This window comes from Mirounga angustirostris, unplaced genomic scaffold (genome assembly GCF_029215605.1).
Source record: "Mirounga angustirostris isolate CCGP_5_RB_7025 unplaced genomic scaffold, mMirAng1.0.hap1 SCAF_4, whole genome shotgun sequence".
NCBI lineage: Eukaryota > Metazoa > Chordata > Mammalia > Carnivora > Phocidae > Mirounga > Mirounga angustirostris.
Window position 1 is genome coordinate 99,305,398 of NW_026991712.1, and position 27,863 is coordinate 99,333,260.

The following is a 27,863-nucleotide window of genomic DNA, read 5'->3' on the forward strand; positions in this document are numbered from 1 at the left end:
AAATTTGAGTGCAAGGCGGTGGGGGGGCGGTTGGTGAACGAAAGAGACTCTTAACAGATTTCACTGAGGGTCTCCCTTTTCTCACAGCTTTTGACTCTTGCAACCAGAACCAATTCAATTCCTTGCAAGGTTTTTGGTTTTTTTAAGATTTATTTATTTGTTTGAGAGAGAGAGAGAGAGCTGGGGGAGGGGGCAAGTAGGGGCAGAGGGAGAGGGAAAGAGTCTTAAGCAGACTCTGCTCTAAGCGTGGAGCCCGAGGCGCGGCTCAACACGGGGCTCAATCTCACAACCCCGAGATCACAACCTGAGCCGAAACCAAGAGTCAGACGCAAGACAGACTGTGCCACCCAGGTGCCCCAATTCCTTGTGAGTTTTGAGAGAACTTCCCTCTTTGAAGGCTGGGCTATGACTTAAGGAAGCCAGTAGGCAACTGAACAGAGGGAGTGGAGTGTCAGCTGGTGCCCCCCGCGCCCCACACATGTATGCCCATCAGCACCCTACTTAGGCATTGAAATGTCCTTCCCCAGACAGAGGCCCTCCACTGCTATCTCCTTTCTATGGCTGATCTTCAGGTTCAATGAACATATTCACTTCTATTACAGTGGCAGCCGCCTAGGCGTTCGCCCCTCTCCCTGAGCCTCCTGCAGCAACTCCTACAGGCTCTGGGAGTCGAAGAATTGAGCTAGGGGAGGGGATGTGGAAACACACCGAGTATTTGGCTCCGGAGAAATTTGGCAGAGGCAAGAAAACCTCAGGTGTGTTCTGCAGCTGAGTCCTGCGCTGGCATCTGGTGAGCAGGGCCCTTGGTGACTCCCCAGTGGGACCGAAGCTCTGGAAGGCCAGCGCGCCTAGGCAAGCCCTGAGGTGTGGCCAGCAGATGGCACGTGTGTGTGGCTCGGGAGGCAGACCCGTGTGCTGTTGCCACCTGGTGGCCGGAAAGGACAAGGCATGTTCCCTTTGCCCTTGGTCAGTCTTGAATTTCATAACCCCCACCTGCCCCGCCCCCATCCTGCTCCAAACCTGCTTGAGCAACATCCAGTAGACTTTGCCGGCTAGGGAGGAGGCCCCCTGCCACGGCGGCCCTTCTTGCTCAGCTACCTGCTTACTTCCCTTTGGGGCTGGCTATTTTTCTCTGTATGCACTCTACCCCCACCCCGCCCCAGGAGCAACAATGCAGGAAGCCAACATTTACTGGCCTCTTAACTATGCACTGTGAACTGTTCTAAGCACTTTACATGTGTTAACTCATTTAATTTTCATAAAAGCTCAATTAGGCAGATGCTATTATCATCCACATTTTGCAGGCAGAGAAACTAAGGCTCAGAGAGCTTAAGTCACAGGGTCTGGTTCCAAGGTTTGTGCTCTTAATCACTATCCTCTATGGCCCCCATGTTAATTCCCCTGCTAGTTTGCTGAACAGACCTTTGAAAAACACAAAACTTGGGAAAGGAAGTAATGTCGCACGCAGAGCACGGAGGTGGCTTGAGTGTGAATTGTTGCTTCATTTCCGATGGGAAAACACAATGACCCAGAGGAGTGGAGTCAGGAGGTACCTCGTCACTGAGCCACTCAGCCACCCTGCCCTCCCTGTCTCCTGAATTCTGTCCCCAGGACTCAGCCCTAAAGGGCTGGACTGGAAACCTGCCTTCTCTTTGCAGCCTCCCCAGGGACACGAGTCCCTCTTGTCCTGATGAAAAGGATACTCTCCTGCCACCTGCCACATCTTCCTTGGACATGCCAGGACACGGGCTCTGAGCTGATGAGGCTATTCGGGGAGCACTGCTGGGGTGCTGGTAGTGGGGGCTAGCTCATTGGCCACTTGACATCCAAGTCCCCTGATTTCCTGGCCCTCCCACGGCCCTGCCTGCTCTTGTTTTCCAGAGCCTCCCTCTGGAAGCACAGGGCACCCACAGAAGCACAGGGTGACAGCCCTCAACCCGCACAGAACTATAGTTTATTCAGTAGTATGGGGAAATGAAAAAAAAACAAACACAAAACCCTACTGTATTTACAGTAACGATCAAACTGTACAATCTGATGGTTAGTATCAAGTTAGCATCCAGCATCTTTGTATTTTTTAAAGTCAAGTCATCAGTAGTTAAAAACCAGTAAATTTTTAACCCTTTGTAGGAATTGCTGAGGGGAGAGTTCAGGGGGAGAATCCATGGCAGAAAAGCCAGTAACCAGCCTTACACATGAGAAACAGGAACTTTTTTTCCCACCCATAGCCTCTTTTTCTAGCCACCTGCTCCAAAGGAAAGTCAGTGACAAGTGGGGAATACATGCTCAGCGTACATGGTAACTCAAACGAACAGCAGTTGGCAAAACTGAGGCGGCGGGAGGAGAGGAGGCAGGAGATGAGAGCCTGGAGCAAAGGGAAGGGCCTCAGGCCCCCACGCCAGGACTGCTGGGTGCCCACCCAACCCATCACAGCCACATCAGACCCCCTGGGACCGGACACGAACCCATCCCAACACAAAAAGCAAATAAATAAAAATATATATTAACTCTCTCTTCGCAGGGAGCTGGGGATGGGTGTGGGAGAGGGGGAGAAAGAGGAATGGGACCTGGTCCTTTGAAGAAGAGAGCCAATTCCGAAAAGGGGTTAAAAATAGAACACGTCGCAGAGGCCACAGAAGGTCAGACAAAGTGGGATTTGTCTGATCTTGGTGGAGGTGGGGGGTGGTGGTGGTGGTGGCCACGTGGACACCAGAACCCAGACTTGAGACCTGTGCTTGAGACTTCTGGGGGCAACCGAGCCAGCCCCGGACTTACTCTTCCGCCCCGTCCCACCCACACCACAGCAAAGAAGCGCAACTAAATACATGACTGGCCTTCCCGGGGCGGGTCAGGCAGGGAAATGAAGCACTTTTGGGTCAGCGAACTGAGCAAATGCCCGGGCTACAGCACGTGGCCAGAGTCCAGGGAAAGGAGAGGGGCTGGGGCGTCCCGGCCTCCGCCCAGGGGCACGGGTTCCCCTCAAAATGTGTTCATGCAGCATTTGGGGGTCCGGGGGCACGGAGTCCTTCGGCCCCCTCTCCGGACGGGGCTTTTGCAGTTCCTGGGAGGGGCCGCACAGGCAGGGTGAGGAGTGCCCCCGACCTTGACGCCCTCACCATACTGAGGCCCCGCCGGGGTGCAGCCTGCAGGGCCCGATGCCCTGGGTGCATGTGGCTTTGTCCTTTCCTTTTGGTGATGGCAAACGAGGGGCAGGCCCCCCAAGAGTCCCTCTCCTCCCAGAGGCACAGCAGATGGGAAACTGAGGAGAGGCTGGGAAGTATCCTGGGAGGTCCTATCCTCTTTGGGAAGGGAAAGGGGAGTCAGTTTCCAGCATATAAAAAAAATTAATCCCTGAAGTCATGAAGAGTGGAGATCCTTTTTTAAATTCTTTTTTTTCCTCTTTTCTGAAAAAACTTTGTCTTGGAGATGTTGGCCCCAGGGGTCCAAAGTGCAGTGAAGGGGATGGTGGGGGAGGGAGTTGGCACTAGATGGCCTTGGGTGGGGTGGGTGCCCCTCCCGGCAAGGCCCAGGCTCCTCAGATGGACGTTTCGTCGCTGCTGTGGGCAGGCGGTGGGGAGCAGGGGCAGGATAAAGCACAAGACAGGAGTGGGGGCATGAGTGCAGCTGGGGAAGGTAAGGGAGCCTCAGGGTGTAGGAACCACCGGCCCGGGGTTAATGCAGGAAGTTAAAGAAGAGAAATCTGGAGAGGCAGGAAAGGAAAGTGACAGAAAAGGCAGACAGGGGGTTAGTCGAAGCAGAGAAGACAGTGAGAAGCTTTCACCAGGAGAAGGAAACAGGAAAGCAACCCCAGCTCCCCACCCTCCCTCACTTTGCCTGATGCAGGCCTGAGCTGACCCCACGGGCCCCCGTGGTTTGTGGGCACATCACAGTAAGGGGGCTGGGCTACACCAGCCCATTCGTCCCCCGACTACCTGCCAGAGAAGCCTGGGGAGGCCTGAAAGTGGCTCCGAGCCCAGCCAGGGCCTCTGTGGGGCTGCACCCTGTCCCACCCAGCCAGCCCCACTCACTCGGAGCCTGACGAGTCCTCATCCACCGTGCCCGCCTTGATACTCATGGCGATGGGCATGACCCCGTTCAGCTGCTCCTGGAGACTCTGCCGGGGTGGAGGGCGGGGAGGGGGCCCGCCCCGGCTGCCCTCGCTGGCTGAGGAGCCCCTAGAAGACCCTGTGCCTTGCTCCAGGGGTAGCCGTAAAAGGCTGCTCTTCTCACTGATGGTGGGCAGACACTTCTTCTTGAGGATGCCTGCGGGCCAGGGGGCAGGTGCCATGAGGAGCAGGCGGTGGGATCAGGGGGCTGCCCTAGGGAGCCCTACCAGCCACAGGGCGAGTGTGAGGTGTGAGGGTGCCGAATGGGGGAGCACGGCAGCTGGGCATGCCCCACTCACCTTTGTGAGGTTGGGCAGAGGGGCCTGGAAGGGGGCCAAGGGACCCCTCCCGAGGCAGGGCATCTCCATTCTCCCATGGGCGCTCCTCAGAGGCCCCATTACCACTACTCTCCTTTGCTGTGGTCCCGAAGTCTCCTGGCCAAGGGGCCTTCCCAGGCCCTGGGCCCCCATCTGGTGGAGAAAGAAAGTAGGTAAGTCTCAAAGAAGGCAGACAACTAGGCAAGTCACCACCCTAGGAATCCCTGGCTCTCTGCCCTCCCACTGCCCCCTCAAAGGCCACAGCCCTGGCGCTGGCCCACCCTTGGGGGTACTGTGCAAGGGCAGTCTCTCAGCGCCAGGCCCCAGCAGGCTGTCCCAGCCCGGCTCTCCAGGGAAGACGGCCTCTTCCTCCTCCTCTTCCTCCTCCTCGCTGTCTGATGAGTGAGTAGAGGCATAGGAACCACTCTGGTCATCTTCCAGGGACAGGTCACTGTCAGAGTCTGTGTCAGGGCCTGGGAGACGGGGAAGAGATCAGAGCTGAGCCATGCCCCCGTGCACACCCTCCACAAGAGCGGCTGCCCCCCAATGGCCAGCAGGAGCTTCCTTTCTCACCATGCTGCTGGTCTTGACCTTCCAGGAATAGGCTGCCTGGGTCCCCCAGGCCAGGGGGCCCTTGGCCATGGTTCAGTGTGGACTCTTCCCTGCGAAGACAAGACCACGCTGGAGGGGCCAGCCCAGCCCCTTGCCCAGGGTCCCACTCTTTTCTCTCTCCCCCGTTTCCCAGTTCCTGCCCCCATGCCCTTCCTGCTTCTAATTTAAGCTGCCACCCGTGTCGGCCACCCTGTGCACTGTTCAGCTCCCAGCAGGTGGCTGGCCTGGCTTCTAGCACGCGTGGTGCTCCTCGCCCCTGGCCGCCGCCCCCAGCACCAGCGCTCACCTCAGCAAGAAGGGAATGTAGCTGGGCTGACTCTTCCCCGAGCGGCTGGCGCTATGCAGGGAGCCAGCTGAGTCTCCGTAGGGCTGGTACAACCGCCCGTCCACATAGGGGCTGGGGCAGTTGTAGGACTAGGCAGGGAACAGAGGACTCAGTAAGTGGGGGAGCAGCACGGGGCAGCTCCAGGATTGGGAGTGGAAGGGCCGAGGGAGCTTGTCCCAAGGTCTACCTCCCATGTGCCCAGGTCTGGAAGAGAGAGGCCCCACATCTCTGCAGCACCCCCCAGCCGCCCCCCGCCCGATATCAGGGCCTGGGAGTGGTTGCAGCTCTCCCATAGCTGTGCAAGCCCTGTGCACCCCAAGTACCCTGGACTCGGCTATATGAAAGGGCTTCCTGGTCAAAAACCATCTGCCAGGAATGTGCTGGGAGACAGAAAATTTACCAAGATGCACCAGGGATCCTCAGATGTTGGGTATCCGTGAGTGCATCACCTGTCTTGGCCCCTTCCTCACTTTATTCTTCCTAGCTCCACTCCCATCGCTCCTGAGTCAAAATCCTCCTCCCCACACCCAAATCCCGCTCTTCCCAGGCCATACATACCATTTCCCCAGCCCTTCCTCCCCCCAGCAAAGGATGTAAGGATGAAAAAAAGTGGGGCACGAAGCACAGAGAACAAGCTCCTTGGGGCTCCTGCCTCTTCCACCTGGCCCCAGAGCCCTCCACCTCCTTGGCCCCCGGCTCCCTCACCGAGGTCAGGGTGGACTTGGTGGTCAGCGCGGGGTCAGGGCTGGGCTTGCGACTGCAGGCAAACTTGAGTGCTTTCCGGACCTCCTTGCTAAGCACCACGTAGGAGAGGAAGATGAAGGGGCCCTGGCAGGCAACAGGCGGCAGCTAAGTGCCTGTCTGGGCACCCCACAGGCAGGCCTCACCTCCCACCTCCACAGGGCACGGCCGGGTACCTGGATGCAATTGCAGGCAGCAAAGAGGTAGTGGAACAGGAGGGTGTCACTGTTCACAGAGAGCAGCGCCAACAGCCACGTGGCGCTCAGCAGCAGGAGGACGGCGAAGGAGGGCCGCAGGCCCGAGCTGGAGAGGGGGAGGCTGTGAGCCCGGCCCGGAGGCCGCCTGCGCCCCTGCCTGCCCACTGCCCACCGCCCGGGCACCCACACCCCGTACTCACACGGGGCCTTTCTTCTCAAAGCCCTGCCGCTGGGCAGCACAGGAGGCCCGGGCCGCCAAGATGTACAGGAAGACACTCATCTACCAAGGGAGGGGGATCATCAGGGGACAGACAGCTTCTACCGCAGCCCACGGGGGCCCAGCAGGTGCACCATTCCTAAAGGGGATCCTGAGGGCACACGCAGCCTGCTGGCCCCCAGCCTGCTTTCTAGCACCTACCGAGACCGCGAAGGCCACAGGGCCAGCAAAACTCCAGATGAGCGTATCGTAGATGGAGAGCCAGCAAAAGTCAGGGTTCCCATAGCCCTCAGGGTCCAGGCCCACGGCTAGACCTGGGGGTACAGGGACAACAGCAAGGGAAGGGGTGGTAGGGCCTCGGGAATCAGTCAGGTGTCATGTGGGCTCACGGGGCCAGGTGCAAAGGATGAAGGGTTCCACCCACCCTGTGTCCCCGTGTTCGTGCCTACCCCTGCAGGAGGGGGGACCCAGTCCCTGATGGGGAGCCTCGGGGGCTGAGAGGAGGGCTCGGCCCGGGGCATGGCGATGTGGGTGGGGAGAACGTGGCATGAAGGTGGACCCGGGGCCTAGAGGTGTGGAGCCCCGGGCCCGGGAAGGGGGTGCGGGGTACCTGTGATGAAGGCGGGCACGCCCCAGCCCAGCATGTAGTAGAAGCGCATGGGGCCCGCATTGACGTCGCGCACCTCGGTGAGGGCCCGATACAGGTGCAGGGCCTCCAGCAAGGCCCAGGAGAAGGTGCAGAGGTACAGGAAGTGCAGCAGGATGGCGATGACCGTGCAAGCAAACTGGGGGCCCGGTCACACCAGGTCAGTGACCAGGGCACCCCCAGGGCATGGAGAGGGGCAGGGCTGGGGCGCTGGCTGGCACTTCGGGATGTGTGGGCCCGAGGGAGATACTTCTAGGGTGCCGGGGAAGCGAGGGGACGCTCGAGAAGAGGAAACCGTGGGCTGGGTGCTGGGCTGGGTTCTATCAGAGTTTCTGCTGCAGAAGCAGGGACCGGGGCAGGGAGCCCGAGAGGACTGGAAGCTGTGGACAGTGTCTGGGGGAGGAGAGCCATCTTACAGGGAGGTCAGCCTGGTTGATTCCTAGGAGGAAGACCAGCTGCGCCAGGCTCAGAGCCCCAGTCAGGTTCCGTCGGATGCCGTGCTGGTTGGAGCGTAGGGCACGCAGGACGGTGAGGAAGAGGAAGGCGAGCAGCAGGGCAGCCAAGGTGACCCCTAGGGCCACGTATGTCAGTGTCTTCAGCGGCAGGATCTCCCCATTCTGCAGGGCAGGTGACAGGAGGCCAGGCGAATTAGGAAGGGCCGGGCCTGAGCATCCAGCCCGGGGCCCTGGGCCCCCACCCCTGGCTCCGCGGCTGTCTCCCCCCAGCCCCCCACAGTGGGTCCAACCTCCCGCCGGGACACGTCCATGAGCACGGCGAAGCTCGTCATGTGGTTGCACTGGCAGCTGACGTGACTCTCGTTGCGGAAGACGACCTCGCAGCCTCGGGCTGACCAGCCACCCGTACCACTGACCCTGCGGGGGGGGGGGGGGACAGGAGGAGGGTCAGGCCGCGAGCAGGGGAAGGCACCCAGGGGCCTGGCTCACCGCCCAAAGCCTTGGGGGTAGGGCAGCGCAGGCTCACAGGATGGAATGGTTCCAGAAGACACAGATGGGCTTGGTGCGCTCCTCTGTCTCCAACAGCCGGAACTGCACTGTGACCGGCTTGTCCAAGGCTCGGGGCAGAAACTCCTCGTCGTCATGGACGCTGATACTCACCACGGGCGTGTTGATGACTGGCCGTTTGGGGACTCTGACGAGGAACAGGCAGGCGCACAGTCACTGTGGCAGTCTCGCGGCTGAGGGGACAGCATCCCTCGGAGATACCCCCACCCCGGCCTCTCCCCAGGCTTCAGCACTCACCCGCCCACCGTGCATCCCCGCCCCCTCCTCGTGTCCGCAGCTGCTCACCTGAGGCTGCGCTTGTCCGGGTCATAGTTATGGGGCAGCAGGCCGGCCAGAGTGCGGTAGATGATGACACTGGCCACAGCCTCCCCGTGGCTCAGCTCTGGGTGCCGCCGCTGACGCCGTGCCAGCTCCTCAGGCTCCTGGGCCTCTCCAGGGCCCGCGGGCCGGACCACGGTGGGCGTCTCTGGGATCGGGACAGCGTCCACTCAGCGGGGCCCTGCACAGGGATGCCCCAGCCAGGCCCCTGACCCACCCTGTAGCTCCACACTGACCTCGAAAGACAGAATCAGGCAGAATGACCGTTGTCTCAAGGTCTGGGGGCCGCTCCCCCCGCAGCGCCTCATAGCGGGGCAGCTTGGCCCCAGCAAAGTTCCCCTTGTCCAAGCGAACCACAGAGATGACTAGGGAGAGGGTCACAGGTCAGAGCCGGGCTCAGGCAGGGGGGCCCCCAGCACAGCCACCCGCGCCCGGGGTTCCGTCCACACACCCCGCCCTGCGCCAGTCTCACCAATGTTGGGCGTGACGATGGTGAAGGGGTTCAGGTAGGTGTGCCGCATGTTCTGAGCCAGGGCGCTGGCGTAGGCCTCGTAGTGCTGCAGCAGCCAGGCAGTGCCGCCCTCCGTCTGCTGGATCAGCTCCCAGTGCCGCTTGTTGGCCGCGTCCAGGAGGGCGCTGCCCACCCGCAGCAGGTTCTAGGGCGAGCGCGGTCAGGGTGCTATAGCCCCACGCCTTCTCCTCCGCACCACCAGGCCGCACCTGTGCCTAGACCAGCCCGGGCTGCCCACCCAGCCACACCCCTCCCTCAAACCTTCCCTCCTCCTCCTGCAACTAAGAGTTCCCGGGCCCTGGGCCTGGACCCCTGCACAGGTACTAGACGCTGATTCCTCCCCACCCTGGCACCGTGGGCAGGGGGCCTCTGCTCCAAGGAGCTCGGTCACACCAGGCCCCAACACAGACGTTAGTTTCTATCAGCACCTTACTAGGGAAAGGGCTGGAAAGAGATGCTCTAAATTCCACGGCTCAAGGGAGCTCCTGGAGGCCTCACGCCAGCTGGGAGGTCCCTCCGCAAAGGCAGGGATGGCCCCCAAGTTGCCCCAGGAACAGGCTCACTCACCATGACCCCCATCTAACCAGCCAGCCCTGCCCCATCCAAGCCCCACCTCGGTAAAGTGCACATCCTGCGTGGCCGACAGCCCAAAGCCCCGCTGGGCGCTCTCGTGGGCCAGCAGCCGTGTGGCCAGCTGGTAGGCCACCTTGACGTCGCTGCCGAAGTAGCCAGCCGTGTGCTGCGTGGCATTGCGCAGAAGCAGGGCCAGTCGCTGGGAGCGCCCCGAGTCCAGACCCGACTCGTTCCGCTGCAGCCGCTCGGCCTAGGATGGAGCCAGACAGGACAGGGAGCAAGGGAGGTCAGCACAGGAGGGCAGCAGTGAGGTCCCCAGGGGCAGAGCTGGAACTCAGGAAGGAAAGGGCCTCAGGAAAGGGGAGAAATGGCCACTCCAGGTGGAGGCCCCAGGAGACAGGGGCTGGAATTCCAGAAGCCCCTTTCTCAAAGCTGGCAGCAGGGAGGGGAGAGAGGAGCTAGACATGAGGAAGTTCACTTACAAAGCCCTTCAGCTCTGAGAAGGTGACTGATGTGCAGTTGAAAAGGTTTGGGGGGAGCCACCCCCTGTGCTCATCACAGTGACGCACGGCGGTGCCTGGGGGAAGGAAGCCCAGAGGACAGGCCTCAGGAGAGACACAGGAGGCCTCCGGGACCGGCCTGAGTTCCTGGGGGCCAGCACCTCATGGGCCAGAGACAGGAGACAAGCAAACAAGGGCCCTGCCCTCCTGGACCCCGGTTAGAAGAGGACAGGTGTAGAGAATACTAGAGCCAAGACCTCTGCCAGACCGGCCCGAACGAGGACTCCAGGAGCACGGGGCGGGCGTCCTCCTCGAGCCCCCAGACATCGCTGCCCCTCTGCAGCCACCACTTTGGGTTCTCTGCCACTCTCTGCTTATGAACTGTGTTCGTCATCGATCCAAGGACCAGCACCAGCCCCCACCCCGGGGCCGTGTCCCCTGGAATAGCACCCGACAGCCCCTACTATGTGATTCGTCTTCGAATCTCTAGTACACAGCCCCGTGGCAGGCACGCTGCAGGTTTGTCAGCATTTTTGATAAGAGTTCAAGATGTAGGTGCCCTTCATCCAGGCAACCTTGGGAGCAGAGGAACAGTGCACCAAGGAAGGACCTGGAGACCAGGGAGCGGTCCCAGGATTTGCAGCCAGGGGCTTCCCGCCCTCGTCCCAGGGAGGAGAGGCTGAGTCCACAGTATCACATGCTAGGCTTCCAGCACCTACCAAAGGAGCCTTTGGGGCAGGGGGCAGCAGCAGGCAGCCCAAAGCGGGTACGGGGCCACCAGATCCCAGCGTCGATGGCCCGTGGGCAGCTGTCATAATTCACTGCAAGGAAGCACACAGGGTCACCCGGGGGCAGCTGTCCCCTCGGAGCTCGGCTTGGGCTTCCAGCCCTCCCTCAGCAGCCCCGGGCCTGCAACTGGCCCCTGCTCCTGGTCCCTCTGGAACGCCGGGACCTGGCACGCAGCAGGAGAGCCGCCGACCCGTCATGGGAACCCCACCTTCACAGCCATTGGTGGTGACCTCAGCAAATGGGTTGTCACAGCGGTCACACTGGCGCCCAATGACGCCTGGCTTGCATGGACACTGGCCGTCCTCAGAGTCACAGACGCGGGACAAAGAGCCCGTGGGGTAGCAGTCACAGAGGAGGCAGGTGGGGCTGCCAGGGGGCCGGTAGTGGTTCTCCTGAAAGGGGGGACAGACGACGAGGGTCACTGGCTCAGGCTCTCTCTCTCCGGGATGCTCAGGGGTCCTTTGGGCTGTGGTCCCTCTAGAGAGAGGCTCACTGACTTCAGGTCCTCCCAGGAGTGGTATTCAAACTATTTAGGGGCACCAGGGTGGCTCAGTTGTTAAGCATCTGCCTTTGGCTCGGGTCACAATCCCAGGGTCCTGGGATTGAGTCCCGCATCGGGCTCCCTGCTCTGCGGGGAGACTGCTCCTCCCTCTGCCCCTCCCCCACTCCTGCGCATGCACGCTCGCTCTCTCACAAAATAAATAAAACCTTTAAAAAAACATATTTAACTGGTAATGATTTGCAGTCTAGTCCATCAGTGAGACACCAACCATCAGAGCAGGCTGCAACCAACCAGTATAGCTGGCCTAGAGCTCACTGGTAAAGACCTGGTCCTGGGGCCCCCCAAACCGCAGCCACGTGGGAGCACGTGGCCACTCGTCCCCCTCCCCCCATCAGAGTAAGGGCACACAGCCCTGAGCTCTCTGCAGGAAGGCTTTCCCCAGCGCCCCCCCTCAAGGGCCCGGGTCGGGGCTGTCACCTTGCAGTGGCACACGCCGCTCGTCTTGTTGCAGTCTGGGTCGAAGCCTTTGCCGACGTCACAGTTGCACGGGCCGCACGTGGGGTGTCCCCACCAGCCACGGGGGCAAGGCTGGTCAATCCTGCAGAGAGGGGCCCAGGCAGACGTGAGCTCCCTCCGCCACACCCTGTCTGCTGCAGCCATGTGCAGCCCAGTTCCCGGTACTCTGAGGGACACCCCAGAGACAGGCTGCTGCGTGCCCTGGTCCACTTACCTGGTCTCACAATATGGCCCAAGGTAATTCTGGGGACACTCGCAGGTGTAGCCATGGGGGGCGCTGGGCTTTCGGATACACACAGACTGATGCTCACACGGGTTCAGGTCACACACGTTAGTACAGTTGTCACCATAGTAACCTGGGACCGTAAAGATGAGAGAGGCTCAATCCCCACCTTGCCCTGGCACTTTCTTTAAACCTGCCTTCACGCCACCTCCTTCCACCTGAGAATCCTACCAGCTGGCTACGGCTTTGTAGTGCAGGAGAGGAGGCTCAGAGAGGTCATGTGACTGGCCTCAGGCCACACAGCAGAGCCGAAGTGAGACCCCGGCGCGCACCCACCTGCCCATTTCCCCGGATCCCTGGCACACCTGGGTCACAGCTGCAGGAATAGCTGTCCCAGTCATCACTGCAGTAGCTGTTGGCAGGACACGGATTCGAGTCACAGGGGTCTGGCAGGCTGCAGCCTGGCTCCACATTGATGCTTTCCCCGTGGCTGGGATCCAGACCGCTAACCCCCTCGGGCGTCTCGCTTACCCTCACACCCTGGGAGGGACAGAAGCGATGTTGGCCCTCCGTGGCGCGGGCCTCCAGGTGGGGAGGATGGCAAGGCAGAGCAGAGGAGGATGCTCACCTGCAAACAGCCCCGGAAGCCGCGGGCCACACCGCCGGCTGGCCCAGGCACGCCCCCAACCGTAATGTTGCTCAGGTGCAGCCCATGCAGCCGGGGGCCTAGGTTGCCCTCTGCCCGCTGCTGCCCGTAGTCGAAGGACAGGATGGCATGGCCGGGGCCCCCAGTGGCTCCCAGTGCCAGCTGTGCATGGTGCCAGTCGCCGTCATTGGCCCGGCCTGGCTCCAGCTGGAGAGACGAGGCCTGGAGCCCTGTGCCCTCCACGCTCAGCACCACGTGGCCTTCCCTCAGCTTCACCAGAAGAAAAGAAAACAGGGTCAGCAGCCTGCCTTCATCGGCTCTTCCAGCCCACTGCCCTCCCGCCTGGACCACCAAACCCATCCTACAGCCCCGCTGAGGCCACAGAGGAAACGGTATTATTTCCCTCGGGGCCAATAGATGGCAGCAGTGATCCAACAAGCCGACGGAGCCTCGGGGAAAGAAAAGACCCCGCCTAGCCCTCTCTGACCAGCCCCCTGGAGGCCACAGCTGCCCTGGTCAGGGCCCGCCTACCCCCCCACCCCTCCCTGCATCACCTGCAGGGTGATGGTGCTGCGCCCCCTGGTGACAGCCTGCAGCAGGACACCGTTGGCCTGGCGTGTGCGGAACATGAGGCTGAGGTGCCAGGGCTGGGAGATGGGCAGCGAGAGGCCGTGCCAGGCCAGCACGCTGCTGCCCAGGAAGCGCTGTGGGTTGGCCATTTCTGGGGAGGCAGATGAAGGCAGACTCTGAGGGGTGGAGCGGCCAAGTGCCCCAGGGGGTGTGATGCTCAGAGGTGGTGGTTCCACGGGAGGCAGGGCACTGCCTCTCCCAGTGCCCGCTCCCCTCGCTGGCCCCGCCCTCCGGAGCATTTACCTGTCTTGCGCCTGCCCCACACTGTGCCCAGGCCTGCCTCTGACTGGGCCCTTTGTCTCCAGTGCTCCCCTCTCAGGGCTCTGCCCAGACAAGCTTTTCCACCCACAGCCCAGCTTGGCTGGGCCCTGCCCAGTGCCTGCCCCGACCCTGCCAGTGTTCCCAGCATTGTTGACAGCTCTCGGGCCTTGGCCTCTGCTGGCGGCCTCTCCTACCCTGGGCACAGCTCTTGCCCCCGAAGCCCAGAGGACACTCGCAGCTGAACGCGTCCCACTGGTTCACACAGGTGCCCCCGTTGTTGCAAGTCCTGCTGTCACACACGTTCTTCTTGGCAGGGCAGCCTAGAAGGGAGAGAAAGGGGCTCGGCTCGGGGCTCCAAACAGAAAACCTGCAGCTGGAGGGCCCTCTGAAACCCCCACCACGGCCCCATAGCCCTCCTTTCTGCCCGGGGCTCCTGGCCTGGCCCCTAGCCCAGGCTCCCATACCAGGCACGGTGCCGTTGTTGGCGATGAAGTCAGCCATGTCCACATGCCGGCTGTCCACCTGCAGGTTCCTCATGCAGCCCACAAAGTGCCGCGTGCGGACAGGGAAGCTCTCGGGCAGGTCAGGGACCCCACCCAGCAGCAGAGGCCCCGTCAGATCCAGAGACCTGGCGGAGCAAGAATGGTGGCAACAGGAGGCACAGTGGTGGGGCTTCTGGCCCTTCCTCCTTCCCTCTTCCTTCCACCAGGCCAGAGCGGGGAAGGGCCTAAGCAGGAGCCTGAGGGGCCCTGAAGAACAGCACAGGGGAAGGGAGGCACCCCAACCTGGAGCCACTCCCCTCTCATACCCACCCCTCCCCCAGACCGCTCCATGACACCTGCTCTAGTCCCCTCATCTTGCTGCTTCCACCCCCGACCCCAGGCCCTGCAGGAGGCTGAGCAGGAACTAGGGGAAGCAAGGTGAGGGCGGGCCTCCATCTGGATTGGTTTCCATCTCCGGGCCCCCTAAGGCCCACCTTCTCAACCTGCCCACCTGGCCCCACACCACACCGCATGCCCCAGCCCTCTCCCCCTCACTTTTTGCTGCCACCCTGGGTGCCCTGGGCAGCGCAGGAGTAGTTGCCCAGGACAGCTCCGAAGCGCAGGGCCACCCCTGTGTCACAGCCATCCACCGTCACCACAGCCACCTTCTGTTCTGATGGGCCCTGCGGGAGCCCCGTCTGCCCTAACAGTGGCTGTGGGCAGAGAAGGCAGAGAAGGGGAACCGTGAACAAGGAGCCCACGAGGTCCAGGGGCCAGGCACAGAGACACCAGCACCTGCGGACACCCCTTTGTACACACGCGTGTGCCTATACACACACGTGCCCATTCAGCGTGCTCACGGGACATACGTGCTTAACTGCCTTCCTCGACGTTCACCGGAGTCCGTGCCTGTCTAACAGGACACTGAGCATTGAGCACTACTCGGCAACGGCAGGGGAAGAGCCCAGCCCACCCCCCCTCCCTCCCTTTAGGCCAGAAGCGCCATGACCAGTCCCCCCTGGATGAAGCGCCACCTCGGGTCTGAGCACCTGAGCCAAGGACAGAACCCTCCGACTCCCTGACCCCCTCTGACACCCACCTTATTGTAATATTTCAGCTGCACTGTGTGCCACTGGCCGTCACTGACCCCTCCGGGCACGAACGGGGACACGGTGGTGGTCGACTCCCCTGGGGAAAGGACGCAGGTGAGCTGGGACACCAGGGGAGGGCTGGGAATGGGGACGGTGTGCTCATGGTTGGAACCGGGCCCAGGTTTGGCTGGGGGGGGGGGTGTGACTTGGGGTCGGGGGCCAAGACACCTAGGGCCTTTGGGAGATGGGCAAGGACATGGGGCAACCGGGGTCACCTGCAGAGAAGGTGAGCTGGACCTGCTCCTGGATCACCTCGAGGGCCACAAAGTCATGCTTCTCGTTGAAGCGCCCGTTGTATAACAGCAGTCCGTCACGCTCCTTGGTGGCAAACCTGAGCAGGAGTTGGGGGTGGGGGGAATGGGGCACCCACCTAACCCCGACCACCCCAGCCACCTAACTAGCCCCTGATCCTACTCAGGACCCTCCTAAGAGCTGACACCGTGGCCCTTGGCTCCGTGGGCCATGGAGCTCAAGTGTGGACAAGGAGCCCACAGCAGAACTGAAACCAGAACCCTGACCCCTTGGCTCCCCACCCTCGAGAGTGGGTAGGAGGGGTGGTCAGTGGACCCTGGTGGGTGCGGAAGGCCTGCTGGCAAAGTGCACAGGCCACTCCAAGTGCCGACCCGGCTCTACCAACCACCTGCTCCCAGCACTTTCGCTGCCCGGCCTCTCACCCTGCCTGTAGAGGGGGAGACGCCCCAGGCTCCCAGCACCCCCCCACCCCCCCCAGGGCCAAGCCACTCACGAGAGGGCCAGGGTGAAGTGGAAGCGCTGACGCAGGCCACGGAATGTGAGGAAGGAGCGGGCAGGGAAGCTGCGTGTGGTCGCCTGGCAGTAGGGCTTCTCGAAGCCTCCAGAAGGGCAGTCGCACCTGAAGCCACCCACCAGCAGGTTGACGCAGGTGCCCCCATTCTTGCAGACACCTGGCGTGCAACGGCCTGAGCGGGCGCTCACTTCGCAGTGCTCACCTTGGCAGGGGGAAAGGCAGGGTGAGTACCAAGCACCTGAGAAGGCGGAGGGGACCTGGGATGCCTCCCCGGGCCCAGCTGTACCTCCTGCAACACTCCCAGGTTCTCCCAAGCATCCTCACCACCATCCCATTACACTGCTGCCCTGCAAGTTCCTGGGAGCTCCCAGGCCCTTCTGTACTCCTGTTTGGGGCTCAAGCGCACAGCCTGCCGGGACCCCGGTCACAAGGCCCAGGTCCTAGTTAGCCTTTGGTGTCACGGCTACCGAGCAAGCTAGGGGCTGTTCTGTTCCCACAGGGGTGAATGTGCATGGAGGAAAGAGCCTGCAGGACAACTCCAGGGCTGGCGCCGAACCCCCTTCCTCCCTCCCTCCCACTGGTGCTTTTGTCCCTGTCAGGCGCCAAGATCAGTTTCCCTCTCTGGGGATGAGACCAGGCTTCCACTTGGATTGTCAGTTATGCCTGGAGGGCAGGGGGGGTGAGGTGAAGCTGGGGACTCCCGGGAATGGGGCAGAGAACTCCCACCCTGAGCCCTGGGGTCCAGACTGAGGCCCTCTGTGCACTTGGGAGATACTGACAGAATGGGGGACTGAGCCTTGGGAGCAGACCAGGATTTCAGTGGAGGAGCTGAAAATTCCAACAACATCAGATGGGAAAATCCACCCCTTTCTCTCCCTCCCCATTCCCAGATTCTAGAGATAGGTTCTCAGCTCCTGTGCCTAGTGACTGGCTCTTGTTTCCATGGAAACTGTTGTTCGCCTACTCTAAGCCCCCCTCCCCATCCTCTTGGACAAAGACTCCCCTCCCATCCCCCAAGCCCTCCCCTCCCTTCCACCCCCACCCACAGCAGCAGCTGAGAGGAGTCAAGTCTGGCAAGTTCTGGGCAGGAAGATGCAGCAGGGAAGGCGGTGGGGTCTGCCTGCCCCTGCTGGCAGAACTAGTGGGCACGGCTGTGGAGGAGAGAGAATAAGGCCCAACCTATCTGGGTAGGAAGGGCGCATGGAGGAGAGGAGAAGGGGCTGTCCTGAGGAGAAACAGGATCCTGCAGGGGCAGGGGCACAAAGCAGAGGCAGTGAGCCTCCCAGGGAAAGGCTGGGAAGGGGATGTGTAAAAACCCAGGTCACAGGCCAGCCCCGAGGCCTGACCCTTCTTCCCGCACCTGGGCAGGGGTGGAGCTATTCTGCTCAAGGTCACACAGGTGCAACGACCTTCAGAACCAACTCTACCCCGCACCCAAACCCCTCCAGTTTTTTCCATGCCTTCCCCTCCATGCCTGGGAAGAAAAGCACTACTTAGAGCGCAGAAAAGTAACTCTCTCAGTGGTGGGAGGAGACCAGGTCCCAGGTCCAGCTTCAGGGCTAAGTCAAGCTGTGAGGTGAGACGCAGAACAAGTCACCGGATCCCAGGGGTCTCTTAAATCACAGCCAACACCTTCCAAGGGCTAGCTCTTTACATGTATTAAGTTAATTAAATTAATCCTTACAACCCTGCTAGGCTGTAAGTAGATTCATTATCTCCATTTGAAACTACTGAGACACGGAGAGATTCAGTAACTTGCCCAAGGTCACGCAACTACTAGTGGCAAAGCTGGAATATAAACCCAAGCGGGCTGCTTCTAGAGCTGGTGCTGCCTGAGATGGGGGGAGCTCGGAGAAGAAGGGCTCCCCCCTCCTCTCTCCCCAACAGGTCGTGGAGAAGCAAGCGAGATCTGCGGGCGGCCAGGGTCACCGGCACCTTACTCCGGAAAGGAACGAGGCCGCCCCGGCCCTTAGCCCGCTCAGCCCGCCAGGGCGCCCCCGCTCACCGGTGTAGCCGTCGCGACAGAGGCAGGTGTAGCCGCCCTCGCGGCTGCGGCAGCGCCCGTGGGGGCCGCAGGGCCGCGAGTAGCAGAGGTCCACCTCGGTCTCGCAGTAGTCGCCCGTGAAGCCGGGTGGGCAGCGGCAGCGCAGCCCCCCGACCGGGTGGATGGGCCGGAAGAGCACCGAGGAGGAGGCGATGAAGGGCGCGGAGGAGTCGAAGCGCAGCACGGACACGCAGCGCATGTAGTTCTCGCAGGGCTCGCGCAGGCAGATGTTGTCGTCGAAGGGCAGCACGCGCTGGGCCGAGATGGCCGTGAGCAGGCTGCGGTTGAGGTACAGGCGCTCCTGCAGGTCCTCGGAGGGCAGGAAGGGCGGCCCGCCCCCGGGCCCCGGCGGCTGGCCCACGGACAGGCTCACATTGAGGATGTGGCCGCCAGGGGCGTCGGTGTCCCGCTGCACGTTGAAGACCACCACGTGGTCTGGGGGTGTGGCCAGCGTGGCCGCCACCGCCTGGATAAAGAGACCCAGTAGGGGTGACAGGAAGCGCTCCGGCGACATGTCCTCCAGGCGCAGCGTGATGCTGTGCGTGAGCATCTCATCCGTGATGATGGTGACCCGCAGCGCACACTGGGCAGTCACACTGTGCACGCCGTCTGCAGGGAAACGACATGGGTCAGGACCTGATGTGGAGCTGGGGAGGGCAGGGGTGCCGAGCCATAGACCTAGCCCTGGGCAGGAGCACCCCGAGAAGGGAGTGGGAGCTGAGATCCAGCCCTGCATTGCCCAGTTGCCACAATGGACTCCCTTTTCTCACTGGCAAAAGGTGCCCAAGAAACTACATGTATGGCACCGGTAGGCAAGTCACACCTTGAGGGATCAGGCCCCACAGACACTTAGGGCAATTTGATTTTCAGAAGTTCTTTGCATACTTTCCCAAAACCCTCCGTTGTGAAGAACGGTACATTTTTTAATGTTTGTGTGCTTCTCCCTGCCCAAGCCATGAGTCTTGCTCCCTTATACCAGATTTGGGGCTTCCCTGCACAAGAACCCGATTTTGCCTATTTCTTACCTTTCTATAGGGCCCAGAGCACCAAGAGATATCCACAAAAATAATCATTCTTCCCCCTCGGCCTCTATATCTCAACACTACTATAACCCTGACCCTGGCTGTGCTCCCTCCTCCTCCACCAAAGCAGGGGGGGGTGAACTGGGTCAGTGGGCCACCCAGTCCCCCTCCCACTGAGCCCCATAGCTGCTTGGGCGCAGGCCTGCTATCCCCATAGCAACGCCCCACACAAAGCATTCTTCCCGCCCAACTCTCCAGGCTGCCGAAGATAGCCTGGCGGGGGCCTCACCCCAGGAAATCCAGATGAGCCACCTTACCAGAGGCCGCACCACCCATTGCCCTGATGCTGTTGGGGGGCGGGCAGAGATGGAAGGGCCTGGGCAGCTCTCCAATCTGAAACCCCAGAAGAGCCCCACTAGGCTGATCTCTCCTCTGGCCTTGGGCCTCCAGCTATTCATCGCCCACTTGGCTCCCACGTTATGCCCGAATGCCTGCCACACCTGCAGGCCGCACGCTCACTTACAAACAGCTGGACGCTCACACACACTAGTGTCTCACTCCACCCACACGCTATGCCCCGAAGTACCACACACATCTGAATGCACATACACATGGCAATGGATTTTATTTAGCTCAGAAATGAAAGCTGGAGGCCAGTGGGGAGGGGGAAATGGCTTGGCAGGGCCCTAAAGGGTATTCATATTTTTATTTATTACAATGTCCTACACATAGTAGGTGTTCAGGAAATACTAAGATGTTGATGTCTCCCTAGTGAAGAAATGGTCTTTAAAACACAGTGGTGGTGGGGTGGGGGCACCTGGGTGGCTCAGTCGGTTAAGCATCTGCCTTCAGCTCAGGTCATGATTCCAGGGTCCTGGGATCAAGCCCCACATCGGGCTCCCTGCTCAGAGAGAAGTATGCTTCTCCCTCTACCTCCCTCCCCCAACTTGTGCTCCCTCTCTCGCTCTCTCTCAAATAAATAAATAAATAAAATCTTAAACACACACACACACACACACACACAGCAGGGGCCCTGAGTTGATATTGAAAAGGACCCCCTGGCAGGAACAGGTCAGGAGATGGTGTTTCTGGGGTGGGGCGGGAGTAGGAGAGGAACCTGGGGGTAGATTCTGCTTCCATACATATTTGAGGTGGCTAACTACCCCAGGCAGCTCAGCTGAGCCTGGGAAGGCTGAAGGCAGAGACCCATCTCAGCCCTGTCCTTGGTCCACCCACCTGCCCTCCAGCCTCAACACCTGAGGCTGCCGAAGCCCGCCAGCTCTCACCAGCAAACTTGTTTGTCATTACCCACTCCTGCTCCTCCCACTCCTGTCTATAGCCACCGAACATGCCAGCCCACAGTCCTCCTACTTCTCTCACCTGCCCCAAGCTCACCTACTCCAGGAAGCCTGCCCAGATTGATGACCTCAGGCTCTATTTTCCTCCTGCTTTCAGACCACCCTGCATTGAGGTGTGGCCTGGCACAGAGCTCTTGTGTACTTGGTGACTCTGCCCAGTGATTCCTTGATGGGAGAGTCCCTCCAGGCAGAAAGTGGCCCCAGAGTCCACACAGTGCCCCTAACTGATTAGGGAAAGGAGGGGGGCAGTCAAAGCCCATGAGCGAGAGAAACCTCCCCACCACTCAGCCCTGGGAACAAGCACTCCTCCCTGTGCCTCCCCTCAGCAGTCTCAGGCCCCGCCCATGCCCCTCACCCAATGTGTCTCTGTTGCTTCCCATCTGGTCTACCATCTGTGGCCACCTGCCCCCTCCTCTGTGGTCCCCCATCCCCAGCAATCAACCTACTGCTCAGTCCTTGCTCTTTGTTCCTCTCCCCTGCCTTGACCTAGGTCACCCCTCAGGTGCCAAGGCAGGGTGGGAACAGGGGTCCCAGGTCCCAGACTGTGGCAGAATCAGACTCCAAGCCTCTCTCCCCTGGCAGATGTGCCAGTGGAAGCTGTGGGCCTGGACAGGGTCTACCGCTCTGGGAGCTGACCGGGCCATGCACAGGAGTTCCTGTGTGTCCCAGCAGGGTAAGAAAGAGGCAGGGAGAACTGGGGCTTCAGGAGAGCCATCCAGCCCAAGCGGGGGCAGCTTCAGCCACAGGGAACAAGAGAGGGGGAAGGCAGAGAGGCAGGAACGTGGAGACTAAACAGGGGAAAACAAAGATCCAGGAAAAGAGCCAGCAATGGAGAAAGTGGGAAAGGAGGAGAGAGCCACACAGGAGATTGGGAGAGGGCCACGGAGAGGGGCAGAGCAGGAGGGCCCCCATGGGCAGGGGCAGGGGCAGGAAAGAAAGAGAGACAAAGAACAAGAGAAGGGAAACAAAGGGGCAGTGGGAGTCAATTCCCCCTCACCCCAGCCTCCCTGAACTTTGGGGTTGCCGTGGTGACTGCTTCCAAGGGTCAGGGCCGAGGGGACAGGATGGGGCCAGGGCTAGAGGGCCAGCCCGAGGCCTTCCCTTCTGTTCTAGGGGAGCTGTGGTCAGGGGCCCTGCCCTGGTAGGAGCCTGAAGGCTGGGCAGGGCCTCCTCAGTGTCCTGCCACTCTCACCTAGGACAGGCTGTGGGGAGGACAAGAGGAAGAGCCCCTTCTTTTCCATCCCTCCCCGCTGCTTGCTTCTCCCAACACAGAGAAGGATCGAGGATCCAGGAACTCCAGCCCTTCACTTCCTCCTGGAGGGAAACTGAAGCCTCAGGAGGCACAGAACCTTGTCTATGACCTCTAAAACCTCACCTGCCCGGGCTCCTATGGCCACCTGAGGAGTGGGGCAGGAGACGCATCTGTCCAGGAAGGACCCAGAGCGGGGGAGGGGGCTGAAGCCACACCCTGCATCCCACATGTCTCTCATTCCCCTCCAGGCCCAGATTCCCTGGGGTGACAGGAAAGGGGTGCCAGACTCTTCTCTTCTTCCCCTCCCTGAGGTGTCTGGAGTGGGGCACCCTGGCCCATCCATCTGCAGGGTACCCCTAACAAGGGGCCCTCATGGGGGTTGCCAGTCGTTCCCAAGCTTGGGGAAGGGACTCCACAGCCTGGGGCTGGCCTCCTCCTTGCCACTCCCCATAGCTGACAGAGAAGACAGAATGCCGCCCACCCCCCATCAACTCTCCTCCCCCAACCCTCTGTCCAGGGAGTCTGCAGGCTGAGCGCTTGGCCAAGCAGCAGGAATGCCCAGCCTGGGTCCCGGCCAGGCTCCCACGCCCCAGGACTCTGTTCTCTCCCCACCGGAGCAGGGGGCTGTACCCTCAAAGGCCACCAGTCCCCTGCTCATCCTGGTCCCACACCCCATTCCCTGAGCCCAGACTGGTCACAGCCAGCAAAGAAGGCCTAGCATCCTAAAACAGCCCATGGGGTGGCAAGCGGCCCCAGGAGGCCTCAGCCTGCCCCTGGCTTCACTGCAGCCCCTCCCCCAAGCTGGACCCCGAACCATGGCCTCTGACAGTGGGGTCTGTTTGGACAGAGACAATGAGCTCGGGCTTCACTTCCTGCGGGAGCTCTGAAGGGATAGCCAGGCCAGGCTCTTTCTGCCTGGAGGGAAAAGAATGCACTAGACAAAGTCCCCCTCAGCCAGTCTGGGGCTCAGCCGGGAGCCAGAAGGGGCCAGAAGAGGCCCGACTGCAGGGTCCTGACCCCTCGGCGGCAACCCTGTGCCCCATGGCCCTCTGCTCTGTCAGAAGGCTGTTATGAGATCACAGGAATAGCCTGCTGGGCATGAAGGGGTGCTGAGGGGACTGGCTCGCCTCCCCCCCACCTCCCCCCACACCCCACACCACACCACAGTCCTCTCCACCCCTCCCCCAGCTCTCCCGGACCCCCCAGTCTTCCACGCGCCTTTTTTCACAATCTTGGCAGCCATAGCCAGGGCCGCCCCGCAACACTTCCCCTGCCACGTCACAGGGTGGTAGGCAGGGGGCAGCCAACCAAAGCAGCCCAGCCCAGGCCGCAGCGGCAGGCGGGGCCTACACCAGCTGCCAGGATTCCTAGGGCTCCTTCCCAAGCTCCTTCTCGCCCCTCAGCCTCTGTGCCAGGCACTGGGCAGACAGGCGGGTCAGCGGTTCCTCCTTGGACAGCTGCCCGGGCCCTCCCCCAAGGGCCACCCCCGCCTGACGCCACCTGGGCCCTTCCTTACCTGACACCAGCACGCTCATGATGGCCTCCAGAGGACGGTTGTTGTCCAATGCCCGGCTCAGCCTCAGTTCGCCCGTCGAGGCGTTGAGCAGGACCAGGCTGAGTTCATTCCCCCGCTCAAAGCTGTAGGTCAGGCTGTCTGAGATGTCAGGGTCATGGGCGGGCACGCGGCCAATGGCACCCCCAGGGAAACTGCTTGAGCGGTTGGTGACATAGTTGTTGAAAAGAATCTCAAAGTTGCCCAGCACCGGTGGGTTGTCGTTGCGGTCAAGCAGGCGGACGTGGACTGTAGCCCGGCTCACCAGCGGAGCCGACGTGGCCTGGATGACCAGGATGTATTCGGGCCGGTCCTCGTAGTCCAAGTCCACCAGAGCCGTCAACTCCCCAGAGAAGATGTCCAATTGGAAGACCTCAGGGATGTTGCCCTCCACGATCTGGTACATGATCTGGGCATTGGTGCCTTCGTCGGGGTCGGTGGCTGTGACGCGGGCCACGGCCAGCCCAATGGGGCTGTTCTCTTCCACAAACACGTCAAACTCGTCCTGCTCAAAGACAGGTGGATTGTCGTTCACATCCAACACGGTGACTGTCACTTCCATGGGCGTGCGGGCCGGAGGCATCCCCTTGTCCACCGCATAAGCCTGCAGAACGTACTGGGCCACGTTCTCACGGTCTAGCCTCCGAAGCGTTCTCACAATGCCTGACGTGGACTCCACGATAAAGTCACCATCTCCATCGTCACCCCCTTGGAAGGTGTAGAAGACCCTGCCATTAAGGCCAGAGTCACGGTCAGTGGCTGAGATCTGCAGGACACTGGTGAAGGGGGGCACATCCTCATAGACGCTGCCCTGATAGGACTCACGCAGGAACTGAGGGGCATTGTCATTCACATCATTCACCAGGATCTCCAGGTAGGTTGTGTCAGACTTCTGGGGAATGCCATTGTCGCGGGCGGTGATGGCCAGGGTATAGGACACTTGGTCCTCATAGTCTAGCTCAGCCTGGGTGGTGACAGCCCCTGTGTCTGCATCAATGCGGAACTGGGGGATGCTGTCCTCCATAAAGTAGGTGATGCGGGCGTTCTCGCCCGTGTCCTCGTCCGTGGCACTGATCAGCACCACCGTGGTGCCTGCCGGCCGGTCCTCATTCACATTCACCGTATAGTGGGAGCTCTGAAAGACGGGACGATGGGTGTTGGCGTCAGTGACGTTCACTACCACCTGGGCCGTGTCCTGCCGCGTGCCATCGGAAGCAGTGACCGCCAGCACATACTGCCGCTCGAGCTTGTAGTCCAGCGGCAGGGCGAGCGACACCAGCCCGCCACCGCTCTGGCTGGTGATGGAAAAGCGGTTGCGGGTGTTGCCGCTGGTGATCTGGTAGGTGATGACGCTGTGCGCGTCGCGGTCCACAGCCGACACCGTCACCACGCTGGTGCCCACGGCCGCATCCTCGTTGAGTCTCACCGTGTACTCTGGTTGGGTAAAGGTGGGGTTGTTGTCGTTGACGTCCAGGATGGTCACGCTGACACTGGCTGAAGCAGTGAGCACTGGGGTGCCGTGGTCTCGGGCTTCCACCCCAAAGCTATAGAAATCAACCTCTTCCCGGTCCAGCTCGGCTGCCACAGAGATCCAGCCTGTGCCGTTGTTGATGGCAAAGGGGAAGTCATGCCCAACCCCAGCAAGGCGGTATTCCAGGCGGGCATTGTCACCAGCATCGGCGTCGATGGCCTGGACGTGGAGAACCAGGTAGCCTAAGGGGACACTCTCCAGCACAGTAGCTTGGAAGGGGGTGCTGACAAAGATGGGGGCATTGTCATTGATATCCAGGACCTGCACTGTCACCAGGCCAGAGACGTTGGAGAGCGGGGGGCGGCCGCCATCCTGTGCCCGGACCCGTAGGGTATACTCCTTGGTCGTCTCATAGTCGAGAGGGCTCACCACGTCCAGAGCCCCAGTCTGGGCATCCAGGTAAAACTGGCCCCGAGCATTACCGCTCATGATGCTATAGTGCACCAGGGCGTTACTGCCCTTGTCTCTATCCGAGGCTGTGACCCGGAGGACCGGGGCCCCCGGGGTCACATCCTCGCGCACCTGGACCACGTAGCGCTTCTCGCTGAACTGAGGGGCATTGTCATTGTCATCCTCCACAGATAGGAACACAGCGGCTGTGGCACTCCGTGGACCAGGGTCCCGACCCTGGTCACTTGCCTCCACCGTCAACTGGTAGGATTCTACTTCTTCCCTATCCACAGGGCCACGCGTTCGGATCACCCCAGAGCGAGGGTCAATCTCAAAGACTTCTGAGGGGCTGCCTCCAGGCCCCTCCAATAGGCGGTACAGAATATTGGCATTGGGAGGGGCATCACCATCTGTGGCTCTGACAGTGAGCACCTCATAGCCAACCTCCAGGTTCTCCCTGAGGCTCTCCTTGTACTCCTGTTGCTCGAAAACAGGGTCGTGATCATTGGTGTCAGTCACCAAGATGGTGAGTGTGGCCAGGGCACTCCGGCGGGGCATGCCATGATCCTGCGCTGTGACCCTGAAGACATGGGTGCTCTTGGTCTCACGATCCAGCTCCTCGGCTGTGGTTACAGCGCCCGTGATTGGGTCCAGAGAGAAGAAATGTTTGGAGCGGCTATCAAAGAGGGCATCCATGGTGTACTCAAGCCGGCCTGCCTCACCCTCATCTGGGTCAATGGCCCGCAGGGATGCCACAGGGGTACCCGCTGGCTGGTTCTCAGGCACGGTGGCCTGGTAGCTGGGGGGCTGGAACTGGGGGGCTGTATTCACATTCCTTTTCCGACGCCCGCCCATGGACTCTTCTGTTGACCGTTCCCCTGCCCTGAGCCCTGGGGTCTGCACCAGCTTGCAGGACTGGCATCTCAGCCGGGGAGCCTTTAAGCACGGGTGTTCCTGGGGCAGGGTGAGCTTGCCCTGTGGGGAGAGGTGGCCTCCAATGCCCAGGAGGCGACAGCTCCATGGGCAGCCTTCGGGGGCTGGCGGCAGAGGGATGTGGGCTCCGGATTCTGGACACCAGACCCTCAGACCGTCGTGGTGGGGCACCAGGTGGCCAGTCAGCTCTGTCCCTGCATCCCTGCAGCGGCTGCTGTAGAGCCAGAGGTTGGAGGCTGAGGCTGGACAGAGCCAGCCCGCGGGGGCGCAGGCCTCTGAGGAACCACGTCCCCCGGGACCCAGGGAACGACAGGGCCCCACTTGGTCTCCCAGCAGTGGCGGCAGCAGCAGCAGCAGCAACAGCGGCGGCGGTGGCGCTGGAAGGGGGGCGCGGGCTGCCCGGCTCTGCATCTCTCCCTGCTCCCGGCCGGCCGGGTCAAGTGCGGCGGCGGCTCCTCCTCCGGCTCCAGCCGGCCCCGCCGCGCCTCATGCCCGGGCCGGGGCGCCGGTCCCCGGGAGCCACTCGTGCGCCCCTCGGGGCCTGCGCCTTGCTGCCTCGGCGGGCCCGGCGCTGAGCCCTCCGACGCACCCGGGCTCGCACTGCTCCCCGATCCCGGCCCGCGCCCGGGTCACCCCGACCACCGCGGGCTGGCGCTGCGCCTCCACTTGCGCGCCCGGCTCTCGCCACCTGCGCCCGCGGGCCCCGCGCGCCCCCGGCCCTGCCGACTCCCCGAGCCCCGAGGTGGCCCCTTCGCCCCCGCGGGATGGCCCACCTGCGCCCGCAGAGCTACGCACCCGGACCCCGGCCGTCCTCGACAGCCCCGCGCCGGCCGCTCGCGCCCCGCGTCCCCGCCGCGGCGGCTGCTGCTGTCGCCGCGGCCGAGGGCCCAGCCCCACGATCCCTCGCCTCCCCGGCGGGCGGGCGAGCTCTGCAGAGCGGCGGCGGCGGCGGCCGCGGCGGCGGCGGCGGCGGCGGCTCATTACCATAGACCTGCTCGCGCAGCCGCCGCCTTAAAGCGGCGACGCCAGCCGCACCGAAGGAGGTGGGCCCCACCCAGCGCCCTCCTCCGCACCGTTCTAGGATTCCAGCGGGCCAGACCTCCATGCCTAATCCCTCCCCTAGCCTGCCACTGGGCCGGTGACAGATCCCTACCACAGGTTCGAGAGGAATTAACAGTCAGAAGCCAGACCACGCATGATGATAATGGTGGTAGTATCCTAAGTATACTTAGAGGTTTTCACAAACAGTTGGAAGGAGTCTCGGGAGGCCAGGGGCGCACCTCACACCGCCTACGCCTACGATGGTTGGCTGCTGATAAGAGCCCTCGGGTCCGGGGTAAGACTGAGCTAAAAGAGCCCTGCTCAACAGTATAAAGCCTTCCCCATATTCCAGAGAGGTATCCCACCTCCCTGGCAACACCCAGTGAAGTCCTAAGGCCCCCATCCCCACCCCTAATCCAGGTCGTGGTCTCACTAGGACCCTCCCACCCCCCTTGGGGTCCAGCGGCTGGGCAGAAGGACCGCAGGCTCATCTGGGACACCAGCTGGACTTTTCAGGAGCAGGTAAGTTGGGAGTGTCAAAGCCAGAGCTAGCTGGTATCAACACACTAATATTACCAGGTTCTGAAGCCAGAACCGCTGAAACCTGTCCATGGTCACAAGGCAGGGGAGGGATGGAGCCAAGCTTTAGGACCCAGGTTTCCCGAATCCTAGACGGATGGATTTCACTG

The 27,863-nt window shown here is 61.6% G+C and overlaps 1 protein-coding gene across 2 annotated transcripts; it reads right to left on the reverse strand.

Annotated features, from left to right (window-relative positions):
- Positions 1–1,934: 1,934 nt before the first annotated feature.
- On the reverse strand, positions 1,935–26,919 carry CELSR2 (cadherin EGF LAG seven-pass G-type receptor 2). Of its 2 annotated transcripts, none has more exons than XM_064588710.1 (34): positions 23,244–26,919; positions 18,057–18,704; positions 16,031–16,253; positions 15,501–15,616; positions 15,234–15,322; positions 14,690–14,847; positions 14,117–14,280; positions 13,847–13,972; positions 13,316–13,482; positions 12,744–13,031; positions 12,481–12,655; positions 12,107–12,248; positions 11,854–11,974; positions 11,083–11,266; positions 10,805–10,906; positions 10,068–10,162; positions 9,626–9,835; positions 8,974–9,157; positions 8,738–8,866; positions 8,469–8,649; positions 8,143–8,310; positions 7,907–8,033; positions 7,578–7,778; positions 7,126–7,300; positions 6,717–6,829; positions 6,499–6,578; positions 6,278–6,404; positions 6,066–6,188; positions 5,322–5,449; positions 4,997–5,085; positions 4,705–4,896; positions 4,406–4,576; positions 4,029–4,263; positions 1,935–3,299 (listed from the first exon to the last, which is right to left on the reverse strand). In XM_064588710.1, the coding sequence occupies exons 1-34, from the start codon at positions 26,542–26,544 to the stop codon at positions 3,293–3,295; spliced, it is 8,739 nt and encodes a 2,912-aa protein (XP_064444780.1). In that variant the 5' UTR covers positions 26,545–26,919; the 3' UTR covers positions 1,935–3,292. The 2 variants fall into 2 exon arrangements, with proteins under 2 accessions (XP_064444780.1, XP_045752999.2); XM_045897043.3 differs by having other exon boundaries at positions 1,935–3,700.
- Between the last annotated feature and the right edge of the window lie 944 nt (positions 26,920–27,863).